Below are 14,494 nucleotides of genomic sequence, written 5' to 3'. Positions count from 1 at the left end.
ATGAAAGTTCTTTGGTGAATAACATTGTCATAAATAATAGTAGATTGTTAACCAAGGGTGGCAAGTGAACCATTTCACCCGAGATATTTTGGCGCTCGAACGAAGAAAGAGCGCCAATAGTTCGAGGGTGAGATGGTTACTTTTACCCGAGTTAAACACTCTACTTTTCATTTCGACTATGAGGAAAGTTAAACACGAGAACTGTAGGTTTATTATTGGTAAGTATAATAATAAGAACATAAATAAATAGGGTTGCCTAAAGAAATATGGTCAAGGCTATTTTTAATAAATTTTAGAAAAAAAAATTTTTTTCGGCAAATTTCACCGATTTTTCTGACGAACGAAATAAATTTCAATGGAAAGTAAAAAAAAAAATCAAAAATTTATTAAAAATATCCTTGACCATATTTATTTATTTATTTACCTAATTTATTTATGTTCTGGAACATATTTTCTTTCCTATTTTCATAGTTACGTCCGTCAGAAAGATTGGTGACCATATATGTGGGATCTTAGACAAGTCACTTGAAAATGTAAACGGCGCCAATTTCAGTCACGCGGAAGCTGATATAAGAGCTTATAATATGGCATGTATTGCTGTTTTGCTCGAAGTAAAAATTTAAAAAAAATTACATTCCACCCTAGGGTGGGAAATGCAATTTTTCACCCGGTTATCAGTTTATGAAAGGTAAACTTTCCGAACAGGAGAGATGAAAATACATTTTTTTTGATAAATCGCAAGTATTAGTAAAAAATTCGCAACCATACCCTTGTCACAAATCGTAAACAATGTAATGCCGGATTACAGAGGTGAGAGGAGACATCTGTCCTAACCTTTCAGTGTGCCTCCTCATTCAAGCTCAAGGCCCCAACGTTTTCTGTTCTGTTTGACGGCGCAGCAACTAGTATCACTTCTCTCTCCTGCCTGACTCTCCTCGCTCTTTTAAAAATGCCATTTGTCAAAAAAGGACAACCATACTCTTGACAAGATGAACAAATTTTCAAAATTCTAATCAAAATGTTGCCTTTTTTGGTGCATCCATGCTGTCCATGCTATGAATGTGTGCTCATTTAGGGATGTGAAAAGTCGATTTTAATCATGTTATATATCGATAAACGCTACACAGCGGAACGAAATAGCTATTAATTGAAGCTACAATATCTTCGTTAAACATTAAACATAATTGACATGCTAATGAATAATAAATATATTAGAATATAATCAAATAATTCAATTATGGCGGAACACATATTTTAGTAGGTATTTATGTATTTTAACCCTTAACATGGCAAGACATGAAATAAAGTAGCCACCTATCACGTGGAATGTTTTTGGGGATAGTAATGAGTAAAAAAGTACTATATTTAAGAAAAAAAAATTAAAAGCATTCTGAAAGTCGGGTTTTCAGGACGTCCGTTAAAACGGACATTGCCACGAACCTTATATATTGATTGCTCCCAAGGTTGTCAAAAAAAACGGACAATGCCGTTATACAGTTTAAGAAAATAAAAATTATTAAAGAATTACAGGGCAGGAAAATTTTAAATTATTTCAATTATACACTAGTGAATGTTTGGAAGAAATGTTTAATTATATTATTAAGAAGGAAAATCTTATGGGAAACATAATAATACTATATTTACTTCTAGTGTTGATGTGTAAAACGACCCACGTACAGATATATTAAACAAAAATATACATTTTAAAGCTACGTATACATGCAAAATAGGCTCATACAGCTAGTTACACATTACAATTATTGTAAGTAATATTACTTTACTTAAATGACCACACCATTTATCACTATGGTCTCACAGTTCTATGTCTTGCTTGTTTCCTTTTTACCCGGGCTATCTGGAACCTAAGCTGGTGGTATAGAATAGCTGTAGTTTCTGTAAAAGTTTAGATATTTTTCAGTCTCAATGGCCTCTGGCTACATTCTGGGAATATATGGCTCCTCCTTGGCGAGAACCAGGGTCTTATCCATGTCATGCTCCCAGACCGCAGGCTTTAGTTGGCGGTGCTTGACATCATCAGCTATAATAATATGTTCTTGTACCCTAGGAGAAATGCTTTGCTTCGTCTGCCCGACATATGAAAGACTAGATTCGAAATTAGCTATTTACTCTCCTGAATTTTGTAAAGATTACATTTTACAGGTCTCAGGAACTGTAGCATCTTCATCATCGACTTTAAATAGGTTTTAACCGTAGGACATCTCAAGACGTGCCAATAATTTGGATACTGAAGCGAGTTGTGCATTTAATGGCGAGGAATTAAGTTTTGTAGATGGAGTACTAGAGGAAAGGTCGTGTTTAGGTCATCAGGTCGAGTATTATGAACAATTTTTTTCCCACAAGGACTACGTTAGACTTCAAAATTATATTTAAATACAGATAGTGCCATTCACAATGAGGCGCACTAAACTTTAATAACATGACAATGAGAATAAAAACACGCGTGTTCGTAAATGAACATATATTTGTCCATCATATTTGACATCCTCGTAAACAGTGACCTGGCTAAAAAAGAGTCAGATTGGGGCAAGGCAGATGTACAATCTACCTCTAGTAAAATTTCGTCATCGTCGTCTTTTTTGTTATCTCACTCTTCTGAGTCAGATGGTGGAAACACCTGAGACTAAAATATAAAAAAAATGTATACATATACTTATGTAAAACATAACCCCAACGCAACAAAAGCCTATAAAACGACGATAAATGAAAAAAAAGTATATACCCTAAGTATGGCAATGTCCGTTTTCTGTCACAATCTTGTCTCCGCACAATCCCGCACTGTCCGTTTTTTAGGACGTGCTAAATGGTACTTTGTTACCAGTACTATCGACAATGTCACAAAAATGGGACAAGATATATTTCGCAATTTTTGACTTAGAATTAATCTATGATTTAATGAGCTTTATATAAAATAACAATGTCTAACTCATCTGGTAATAATATCAACGCAAAGAAAACACTTTGGCTATTTACTTTATATTCTATGGCGTCAGGAACACACTCCGTCGCAAATTCAGCGAATTTCAAATTTCAACTGCCGCCTGCGCATAAACCGAATTTTGTCTGATATTGTCTTAAACTAGGAAAAAAAGTACAATTCTCGCACTTTCTTTAAAGTACTTCCTTTTCTAGCCTGCACTTAGTGTTTAAACTTGGCGCCACATTTAGTACCTGTGCTAAAAAAGTGACAGAAACGTTTTAAGGGTTAATTAAATATCTGAACTTTCCCTTCGTTCCCCGCTGGGGCGTGACGATAAAATTGTGATCTGTTAACCACAATAAAGAATAAAAGCGTTTTTGTTCATTTTAGGTATCGTTAAACCTTTGAAGTAAAATTAAAATTGCAAGAAATGTCGATAGTTTATCGATATGACTATCGGCATGGCTACAGCAAGGTGGTGTTACATTGTTAATCGTACATTAAACAAAAGTGGTTACAGTGACAGATCGCCTGGACGTAATCTTTGTATATTATATATCTATGTTCAAGGTATTTTCTTATCTGTGGTCGTGCACACAGACCTATATCGAGTAGACGGAAAAAGTGTATGTACCTCGCGTGCCGAAACGACGATTATAAATCGTCGTTGCCCGCCGCGATGCTCAGTTCGCTCTCGACCGCTTTCCGTGTGTGACGTTCGGATGTGATAACAAAATGGCCCCTTGCTCGATAATAAACTGTTCAAACACCACCAAAAATGTAGGAGCTATTAATCAAGACATTTCCTTTCATTGGTAAGTACTATTTTCCCTAAAATATCTGTTATTATTTAAAAAACAATTTATTTTGATGCTCAGTATTAATTTCATATAAACAGTAGCAGGCGACTCTGTATCTAATGCTACTTTTCCATTGCGGCTTTAATTTGACGCGCCAGACTTGGCAAGCATTGAAAACCAGCAACGAAAATAAAACAATCCAAACTTGTCGACACGCGTTCAAGGTTGATTTCTCATTCGTCTGTCAAAAGTAAGATATAGTGTTGTACCCTACGATTTTCAATGCCGAATTCTTAATCGATTAAAATCGATTTTGAAGACAGAAAAAATGATCATTATTTTTTCAACCTACTGTTTATGTAGCCGTGTGATAAAATAGTAGTCAAAATGAAATCTGTACTGTTATCTTTTATAAATACGACACGCTTCTCTCTCTTTCTTTTTGCATAGTTTTCTATTTGTTGTTCTTTTCTAAGTGCACTTACAAGAAAGGGTACCCAACTGTCCGACTCCAATGTGATTTATTTTGATATATGTTATAGAGTAGTCTAAAATAACGGACACGTATTTTTTTGTAGCTACCCAAACTCAACCTGTTAGGAGAAAATGGCCTTCAAAGTACTGAACATTGACCAAACCTTCTAATTTCTGAGAAGAGATTTGTTCAAAAAAAATGATAATTAATTACTGGTTTCGTTATATGTTGGAGAACATGAATAAAGAATGGGGACGTGTTTTGTCATTTCACCACAAACTCATTTTTTATATTAAAAAAATTATATATGTAAAATAAATAAATATATTTGAGTTGAGGTTGAGTTTGGGCAGCTAAAAAAAATACGTGTCCGTTATTTTAGACTACTCTATAACATATATCAAAATAAATCAATTCGGAGTCGGGCAGTTAGGTACTCTTCCTAGTTAGTTTCGAATCTTTTTTTTATTTTTTCATGACGTATTCGGCTAGCTCTTCTTTTGGCTTCTAAAATTTCTTCCCTGGTTTTATTTCGCGATTTTGATGTTTCCATAGCCTACAACAACATATATACTTAGTGAGTTATATCCAAAAAATTTAAAATTGTCTAAATTTTATACCTATACATGTACATATAAAAAAGTATTAGATACAATCTTTTAAGTAATAAGATTTATTTTAAAAATTCAATTCAAATATTCTTTAGGAATCTAGTGATTCCGTTAAATATCATTCGTCTGTTTTTATCATTCGTCTGTCTGTATCATTCGTCTGTCTTTATCATTCGTCCGTCAGAAAATCGATGACATTCGCGTTAATTAATCGCGATTTTTAGCGAGCGGGACCGCAGATATAAAATCCATGAGTATGAGCAAGCCAGTTGAATCGTAGCGGGGCAGAGGGGCATCGGTGTCTTAGATCGGTTAGGACTTCCCATCACTAAATTGCGGCTGTGACGTCACAGTAGGTGGTAAAAAGTCGGCACGCTTGGTTTCGATATAAATCGACGAACTCTTTCCTTCTATCTCGATTATTGTTCTGTGGTCGTGCACACAACGTTTTGTCAGGCCTATGGAACTCTCCGCGCGAGCTCGGATTTATACCTACGAGTCTGCTCCCGTTCACGGTAGAAAAGCGAGCCAGTTGGTTGCCACACGCGCTCACGCAAGCACGTCACTGCGCGCCGCACTGACAATTTTTACGATAGTTAGGTACTACAAGCTACGTAGGTACTATTGAATTACTTTAATGTACTTATAGTTAGATATCTATTTGAAATAGGTAGCTAACTTGGTAAATGTTCATTTTATCGACAGTAAGACCTTAATTTTACACCGGAAAATATTCTCATTTATTATGCTCTGGTTATCTTATAATGAATTGCCTGTAAACATGGGTTCTCTATTATTTTTCTTTATTGTGTAACATTAATCTATATCTGATCTTAAATTACACGAAGTTTTAAAACTAATTATTTCTGGGTTCTAAGATCTAGGTTATAAGACGGCGTAAACACTGCGGTCACTGCAGGGACATGTGATCTTTTAAAACGAGTATTTCGCAAACACTACCTACCCTAACCTAACCAAGGCCTGTTCACTTCCTAAAGCCCCCTCCAGACTATGCGCGTGAATCGCGGGCGAAGCTGCGAACGCGAGTGTGGAGTCGATTTCGCTGTCTGCGAAAATCGACACCACACTCGCGTTCGCGGCTTCGCGTCGCGATTCGCGCACGAGTCTGGAGGGGGCTTAAGAAAGTTATGTCCCCAAACAAATGCGCATGTGTGCGCCTGAAGCTTCTATGTGTGCGTTGGCCTCCGAGAAAAAGTTGCGAGTAATAAAAATAAAAACATTTTTCTACAGCAACATTGCTCCCAACTCTGATTTAAATTATCACGAATTTTATACATTATTAATCATAAGCCCGCTCCAGACTATGCGTGTGAATCGCGGGTGAAGCCGCGAACGCGAGTGTGGAGTCGATTTCGCTGTTTGCGAACATCGACGCCACACTTGCGTTCGCGGCTTCGCGCCGCGATTCGCGCACGAGTGTGGAGGGGGCTATAAAACGGGACTTAAAACGCTTAAAACTTAATTATACGCGATTCAGTTTTAAAATTGGATATTTGCTTCCAACCTGTCTTTATCAATGTCCATAAAATATATGGAGGGTAGGTACGTCTATATTCTTTGAACCTAACGCATAAACGAAATATTATAAGTTATTGCAACTTAACTTGCTTAAATGTAGTTATTTAACGCTATGCTGTTATATACTTTATGGCAAGTTCTAAAGTTAGTTTGATAGTTTGATCAATAGAATTAGAGAACGGTCTTCACACGTATAAAAAACTCTAAGCGTCGCGTCGGCAACCCTAGCGTTGTGCCGGTGCGCGCGGTGCGGGGAGCGGCGCGCTGACGGTCACTCCATTGTATTTTTGTGTAGGTATCAAACCGGTAGTTATTTGCGTTTTCTTTGAGAGATAAGTATCTGTTCGTAAGAACTATTATATAATCTGTGGTTTTGTGTCAATCCGTGAATCCAGTATTTTAACCAAGGCCCCAACGCTGTCTGTTCTCTTTGACGGCGCAGCAACTAGCATCATTTCTCTCTCCTTGCTCTTTTAAAAATGCCGTTTGTCAAAAAGGACAACCATACTGTTGACAAGATGGACTTCAAATCCAGGTGTCCCCTTTTTATGTAGACCCAGGTTGTGTATGTGAGCGTAAAAACGTATATGTGTGCTCTTTTAGGGATGTGAAAAGTCGATTTTAATCATGTTATATTTCGAGAAACGCTACACAGAGCAACGAAATAGCGATTAATTGAAGCTTCAATATCTTCGTTAAACATAAACATAATTGAAATGCTAATGGATAATGAATATATTATAATATAATAAAATAATTCAATTATTGCGGAACACCTATTTTAGTAGGTATTTATGTATTTTAATTAAATATCTGAACTTTCCCTTGGTTCACTTCTGGGGCGTGACTTTAAAAATTGTCATCTGAAGCCCCCTCCAGACTATGCGCGTGAATCGCGGGCGGAGCCGCGAACGCGAGTGTGGAGTCGATTTTCGCAGACAGCGAAATCGACTCCACACTCGCGTTCGCGGCTTCGCCCGCGATTCACGTGGCTTGACAACCACAATAAAGAATAAAAGCGTTTTCGTTCATTTTAAGCCCCCTCCAGACTATGTGCGTGAATCGCGGCGCGACGTCGCGGAGCGAACATATCGCGAAGTTGACGTAAGACTCCACACTCGCACACTTCACGGCGATTTCGCAGTTTGGTTTGCGGCAATATGGCGGAAAAGCATCAGCTGATCGAGTTTAACTGTTAGTTATCTATGGCATCATACGTGATTTAGCTGTTTTTCCATTTTGTTTTATTGTAAAACCGTAAAATATAGCTGCTTAATATAATATAATCATTATAATTCATATTTATCTTGCCACAGAGGAGCCAAAATATTGTGTAATGTGGAGTCTTGCAAGTTCGCGCTTCGCGTCTCCTTTGACGCGGGCCGAAATACCGACAAAAAACGGAGAACAAGGCGCGAAGGCGTGAACAATCTGCGAAATCGACGCCACACTTGCGTTCGCGGCTTCGCCCGCGATTCACGCGCATAGTCTGGAGGGGGCTTTAGGTATCGTTAAACCTTTGAAGTAAAAATAAAATTGCAAGAAATGTCGATAGTTTATCGATATGACTTTATCAACATGGCTACAGCAAGGTGGGCCACATTGTTAATCGTACACTAAACAAAAGTGGTCCCAGTGACAGCTCGCTTGGAAGGTATCTCTGTATATTATTATATCTATGATTTTAACTGGATAAGGCATGATGGGTGGGGGAAATGAGCGAACGAGATAGTCTAAAGCCCCCTCCAGACTATGCGCGTGAATCGCGGGCGAAGCCGCGAACGCGAGTGTGGAGTCGATTTTCGTAGATAGCGAAATCGACTCCACACTCGCGTTCGCGGCTTCGCCCGCGATTCACGCGCATAGTCTGGGGGGGGCTTAATGTATCTTTCAGTAGGAGTAGCAACAAATAAATTCGACCAATCATAGAGTCGCATTTTCTTTATTTTGTCCTTCACGGAGGCACGCGTGTACCATGCTATAGAATCCTATTTCTATGAGCTGGTCAAGCAGATCTAGTGCAAATTTGAAAAATTTAGGCGCGAAGGGATAATATCTCATAGAAAATTTGAATCTCGCGCCTTTTTGTACTGAGAAGATTTGCTTGACCATCTATATTTTAAACGGATATTTAAATTAAATTTTTTAAACCAAAAAAAATATTAAATAATAAACATTATCAAACTGCACAACGGGACTTAATCGCGTATTTAAGTTTTAAGATTTACCTCCGACGTTTCGAGGACGGCGTTGTCCCCGTGGTCTCGGAGAACGTCGGAGGTAAATCTTAAAACTTAAATACGCGATTAAGTCCCGTTGTGCAGTTTGATAATGTTTAATAATCGTGAAAGTTTAAATCAGTGTTAAATAATAAACGTCAGTATTTTACAAGTAAAACCCTCTTTTACCTTGACTTTAAATATAGTCAAGGTAAAAGAGGGTAAAAGAGGCCGGAGTAGGCGAAATCAACACGATGTCATCCGCGTAGTCTAAGTCCTCCAAAATGTTCGTGTCCCATGGTATACCTCTCGCTGTCGACACCACATTTCGCATGACGTCGTCCAGAAGAATCACAAATAGGAGCGGCGATAGTAGGCACCCCTGCCTTACTCCGGCTCCGAACCACCCTGCAAGTGCCACCTTCGTATAAGGAGCGTATTAATGAGGGAATACCCCTCCTGCTTAGGCTTGACCACAACGCGCTCCACTTCACAGTGTCGAAGGCCTATTCGAAGTCTACGAAAGCCAAGAACAGTTCCGATTGCCATTCGACACACTGTTCTATAAGGATACGTAGGGTGTTGGTGTGGTCAGCGCAGGAGTGACCCGGGCGAAAACCCGCCTGTTCCTCACGCAGAGTGTCAGCTACTTTTGGTGCGATGCGATTAAGCAGGACTTTTGCCAAGACTTTGGCAGCAGCTGGAAGTAGAGTGATGCCGCGCCAGTTATCACACCGCGATAGATCACCCTTCTCTGGGACTTTAACCAAGAGTCCTTGTTTCCACTCGGCGGGTACCTGTCCAGCTTCCCATATACGGGTTATTAGGGGATACAGTAGCGTTGAAGATGTGGCTATATCAGCCTTCAGCATATCGATATGCACATTATCGATTCCTGGTGACTTTCCCGGCTTTATGGATTTTAGAGCCGTGACTACCTCATCAAATAATGGCGGCATAGTTGAAATGTTCAGCTTCCAGGCCAGGCTGGTTCACTACTGGGGCTGGGGCTAGGGCTGTCTGAGGCTCTGTAGAGGATAGTAATTGGGTCTTGATGTTATATTAAAATAAAAACATTAAATTTTAAAACACACCGAACTTTTGCCATTGGATACTATCAATAATTTCCGATTCAGAAAAGACGACCAACATCCTTCCCTTCACTGCTTATCTGCGTCTAAACGATAAAAGTGAAGTAATAAAATTTGCTTGACCATCTATAAAATTGTTATCTGATAACCACAATAAAGAATAAAAGCGTTTATGTTCATTTTAGGTATAGTTAAACCTCTGAAGTAAAATTAAAATTGCAAGAAATGTCGATAGTTTATCGATATGACTTTATCGACATGGCCACAGCCAGGTGGATTTACAATAATTTACATTGTGTTTATCTTAAGCCCCCTCCACACTCGTGCGCGAATCGCGGCGCGAAGCCGCGAACGCAAGTGTGGCGTCGATGTTCGCAGACAGCGAAATCGACTCCACACTCGCGTTCGCGGCTTCGCCCGCGATTCACGCGCATAGTCTGGAGGGGGCTTTACAGTACATAAAACAAAGTGGCAACAGTGACAGGCGTGACAGCTCGCATAGACTCCGTCTTTAGGTATATTATATCTATGGTTCGCATAAATTCATTACAAATTAGTGACAAAAAATAGCCGTAACTCCCTAGGGAGTCATAGCTTTTTATTTCACAATCTATAACTCCATAGGCCTTTGTCCTACAATACACCTGCATGAAATAATAAGCTCTTTTTGGAACAAATGTGATAAAAAAAAATATATAGTGTTGAGTGTACGGAACAAAGGTACGGAACGTAACGTACAGTACAAGCATCTGTATGCCAAGGCAATGTTATGTTTATATAGCTTTGCGCGTTGCGCGCGCATCGCATCTGCCCGACCCTACCGATATGGCGGATAAGCAGTGAAGGGAAGGATGTTGGTCGTCTTTTCTGAATCGGAAATTATTGATAGTATCCAATGGCATAAGTCCGGTGTTTTTTAAAATTTAATATTGTAAATAGTCCCGTGTACATATAGTTATTATATTTGTGGCCCTTTTGTTTAGAATCTTTGTGTATAGTGTTTTTGTTTTGAGTGTTTACTCGATTCAGTTTTTTTGACGCCGACATAGTATATTTCGGAATCCAGTGAATACAATAGTTTGCGTCTAAACGATAAAAAAAATGTTTATCCTTATCATCGATTCATCCCGTTGCCTTTGTGTTCGGGTCCGTCAGTGATACCAGAAGCGCCTGCAATATTTTGGTCGACCCTAGCGGCGGCTGTCATCGTAGTTTCGATTTTGCTAGCTGTCATTGAGAAAGACAAAAAGGCTACCTTATAAACGATAATCAATGGTTACAAGTGAGAACTACGTTCTTCATACTCAGTGTTTTATGATCATGTAAATCGTCTACTGGACTACTCATTGTGTTGGACTTGAGCAACATTGTCGATTTATTGGGAAGTGGAGAAATTTCACGATACCTTCGTGTTTACGGCTGTAAAAGATAAAAGTGAAGTGAAACTGAATGCTTGAGCCCCACGGTAGCCCAATGAAGTGGCCGGGGTCGGGGGCGGAGGAAGAGACTGGTGAAGCAGGATTGCAGAGCGCGCGCACCGCGCAGGCCCGCTCCCAGTCCCAGGACGATGCCGGCGTGCACTACGTGTTCCAGCGCGAGCGCGACCGCGAGCGCGACTCTCACGACCCGGAACTGCCTTGCCTAGCCCCAAAGCAACGCTGGGCAGTTGGGGACGACGCATGCCTGGAGGTATCTATACTCTGTACTTATATACTATTTTTTGCTTTCATTTGACATATGTACATAATGATAAGGCCAGTAACGGCTACATTTTTATTAGAGACCATCTTTGTGTTATATTGGTTAGGGTGCCAGGTGCCTTCATGCAAGAGTGCTGAAACGAAATTTTGTTTTGAGGCTTTGGTGCTAGTTTCTAACAGGGGTCGTTGATCCTCCTCCTCTACATGATGTGGCTTCATACTGGCCCACTAAGATGGGCCAACATAGTGAGTCCTCACAGCCATCACATGGCCATCTTGCTGGTCCAGCTCTGGGTAGAGGACCCTACCCGCATAATCTGGTATAGCTATAATAAATTGCTAGGGCTGCTACTGATAAGGGTATAATCATCAGAGGCAGGAATTTTCGCAGTTTTTTTTAGAAGTCACTCGTTTATCTACTTATACCACAATATATAACACAACATATTTTTCATCACACTCATTTGAAAAACATCTTATTTCACGCAGTACTGAAGGGAAATAACTATAAAAAGGGAAGAAGGGCCTATACACCGTGTTTTTTTTATTATCGTTAATTCCAAGGGTGCATTTCTGAGCTTAAATCAAGTAACTTTTTCAAAGACACCGATATTCTAATTAACTCCATTTCGGAGATAATCAATAATTTATTTTTTTGCTTTGAGGCGTTTACAAGCGCCTTAGGCCGTTAGGGCGAGTTTACATATTGATTAGTGTTTAGAATGAGTTCATACATTTGCTACTAGACTTAAGTACAATCTCGGTCGATCAATGTTCAAAATGACATTGATATGTCACAGATTTCAATTGTTTAGTTGAGTTAAATGTAATGCCCATGTTACAACAAAGCTATATGCTACATTTAATTAGTATTTTAAACTTTTTTTTTTTTAAAGCAAACAACATTATTTGAAAATTAACTATGCAGTTTAGTTCTCTTAAACATACTAAACGTACTTAACCATAACCCGAAGTTAACGGAATTCAATGAAAACAGTTATAGTAAATATAGTTTCCATGGGAGTTATTAATTGTGAAAAACAAGCTATAACTCCCTAGGGAGCTATTTTATGGAGTTATTATATTATATTAGTAGTTTTGTCACTAATTCATATGAACCAGGTTATAAGTAAAATAATTTGTTTAAAGTCAAGGTATAAGGGTGTTTTAAAATACTGAAAATTATAATTTAATATTTTGGTTTATGTTTAGAAATATTTAATTGTGTTAAATATATTTTCACAAAATGTTCAATTGTGGCTGAATGCTGAAGATCAAGAAGTTGCCTTTGATGCCTAACCTGACAACCTGTCAAGAAATGAAATGTAAGGTCTGAGTGGACGCTCGGAGCGGTGCTTCCGGCGGGGCGTGCAGCGTGGCTTCGGGCTCACAAGAGATTTAAGCAGTGTGCACTAAGGCTGCTCCTATACGTTTGCATTTGTTTAACATGCACGCCGCACGCCCCGCCCCACTGCAGTCGCTGCACGCTCAACTCGAGCGTCCACTCAGGCCTTTTCTGCAATAAAATAGGAATTATTATCATCTTTCGAAAGCCTCATAATCTCATAAACAATAAGTTAAAACTAGGAAATCAGCAATCCGTTACTACTTAGTAAAAATAACGATTTATGTTAAGATATATAATTCTTGATACAGAAATAAAAATCTCCTATTCAGTATTTGCCGAATGAAAAATGGTTATCTCCCTTTTTAGGGTTCCGTAGCCAAATGGCAAAAAACGGAACCCTTAAGGCTTGGCCACATACAGAGCGCGACGCAGCGCGGCGTCCGCGCCGCGTCCACGCCGCGCGACCGCGGCACATGCTAACAGGGTACCGACGTCAAACAGACTGCGTCCCGCCGGTATCACGCCCCGCTTCTGTCGCGCCCCGCGCCGCGCGGCTCCTTGCGTCCGCGCGGCGCGTGCGCAGCGCTGCGCCGAGCGAACGCGGCGGCCCGCCGCGTCGCGCAAGGTCACATCAGTAGGATCGGACGTTAGGCAGCGAGCGGTGCGCCGCGTTCCCGCGCGGCCGCGCCGCGTTCACGCGCGCCTTGAGGGCATGTTGAGAGCGTGAGGCCGGCGCGATCGGCGCGCGCCCTGTTTGACCAGGCTTCGCGTCGGCATCACGCGGCGAGGACGCGGCGCTGCGTCGCGCTCTGTGTGTGGCCAAGCCTTTATAGATTCGTCATGTCTGTCTGTCTGTCTGTCCGTCCGTATGTCACAGCCACTTTGTTCCGAAACTATAAGCACTATACTGTTGAAACTTGGTAAGTAGATGTATTCTGTGAACCGCATTAAGATTTTCACACAAAAATAGAACAAAAAACAATAAATTTTGGGGGTTCCCCATACTTAGAACTGAAACTCAAAAAAATTTTTTTCATCAAACCCATACGTGTGGGGTATCTATGGATAGGTCTTCAAAAATGATATTGAGGTTTCTAATATCATTTTCTTCTAAACCGAATAGTTTGCGCGAGAGACACTTCCAAAGTGGTAAAATGTGTGTCCCCCCCCCCCCCTGTAACTTCTAAAAGAGTATGATAAAACTAAAAAAACTAACTAACACCGAAAATTGGTTTGAACAAGATTTGGTAAGTAGTTTTTTTTGTGTGCTACTCTGCAGCGGCGCCACCATAATGAATACCAATGAATTATATGGTGAAATGATGTACCTAAAAGGTACATCATGTACATATAATGTTTATGGCCGTACCTGTGATAGGAAACGAAATAATCGGCATTGAAAGTGGCGCCGCTGGGGAGCATACTCCCCAGCGGCGCCACACAGTACTCATAGATAGAAATGATAATAGCTATTTTTTTCTTATGCAAATTGATGTACTAATGCTGTTTATTACGTACCTATTGAAAAAAAGAATTATTTTGCATTGATTAGTGATTTTATTTACATTTTAATTCCGCATTCCGCCTAAACGGTATGAGTTGTAAGAGAGGCGCGCGGGTGAGCGAGATGGAGATAGAAATTCTTCCCGCAGGACCGCGCTCCCACGGCCCGCTCCTGTTTTCAGTAATAAATACTTTTGTTTTTGCTTTCGTTATGTTTCTGTGTCTGTACTTCTGTATCAAAAGGAAAATTAAATATATTAAGTACGTTGT

General features: G+C 39.8%; 1 protein-coding gene across 3 annotated transcripts in view; it reads left to right on the top strand.

The window, feature by feature from the left end:
* The first annotated feature begins 10,465 nt into the window (after nt 1–10,465).
* LOC134678794 (maternal protein pumilio) overlaps nt 10,466–14,494 on the top strand; it is a 354,476-nt gene continuing 350,447 nt past the window's right edge. For 2 of the 3 annotated variants that reach the window (XM_063537489.1, XM_063537487.1), the window contains exon 1: nt 10,466–11,362. In XM_063537489.1, the coding sequence (XP_063393559.1) occupies nt 11,123–11,362 (240 nt within the window). In that variant the 5' untranslated portion in view covers nt 10,466–11,122. The remainder of the gene's footprint in view (nt 11,363–14,494) is intronic. The other variant, XM_063537488.1, reaches the window with a different exon arrangement.

Source organism: Cydia fagiglandana, chromosome Z (assembly GCF_963556715.1).
Source record: "Cydia fagiglandana chromosome Z, ilCydFagi1.1, whole genome shotgun sequence".
NCBI classification, from domain to species: domain Eukaryota; kingdom Metazoa; phylum Arthropoda; class Insecta; order Lepidoptera; family Tortricidae; genus Cydia; species Cydia fagiglandana.
Note: the sequence above shows the minus strand (reverse complement) of the source record. Positions and strands in the feature narration are given on the sequence as shown.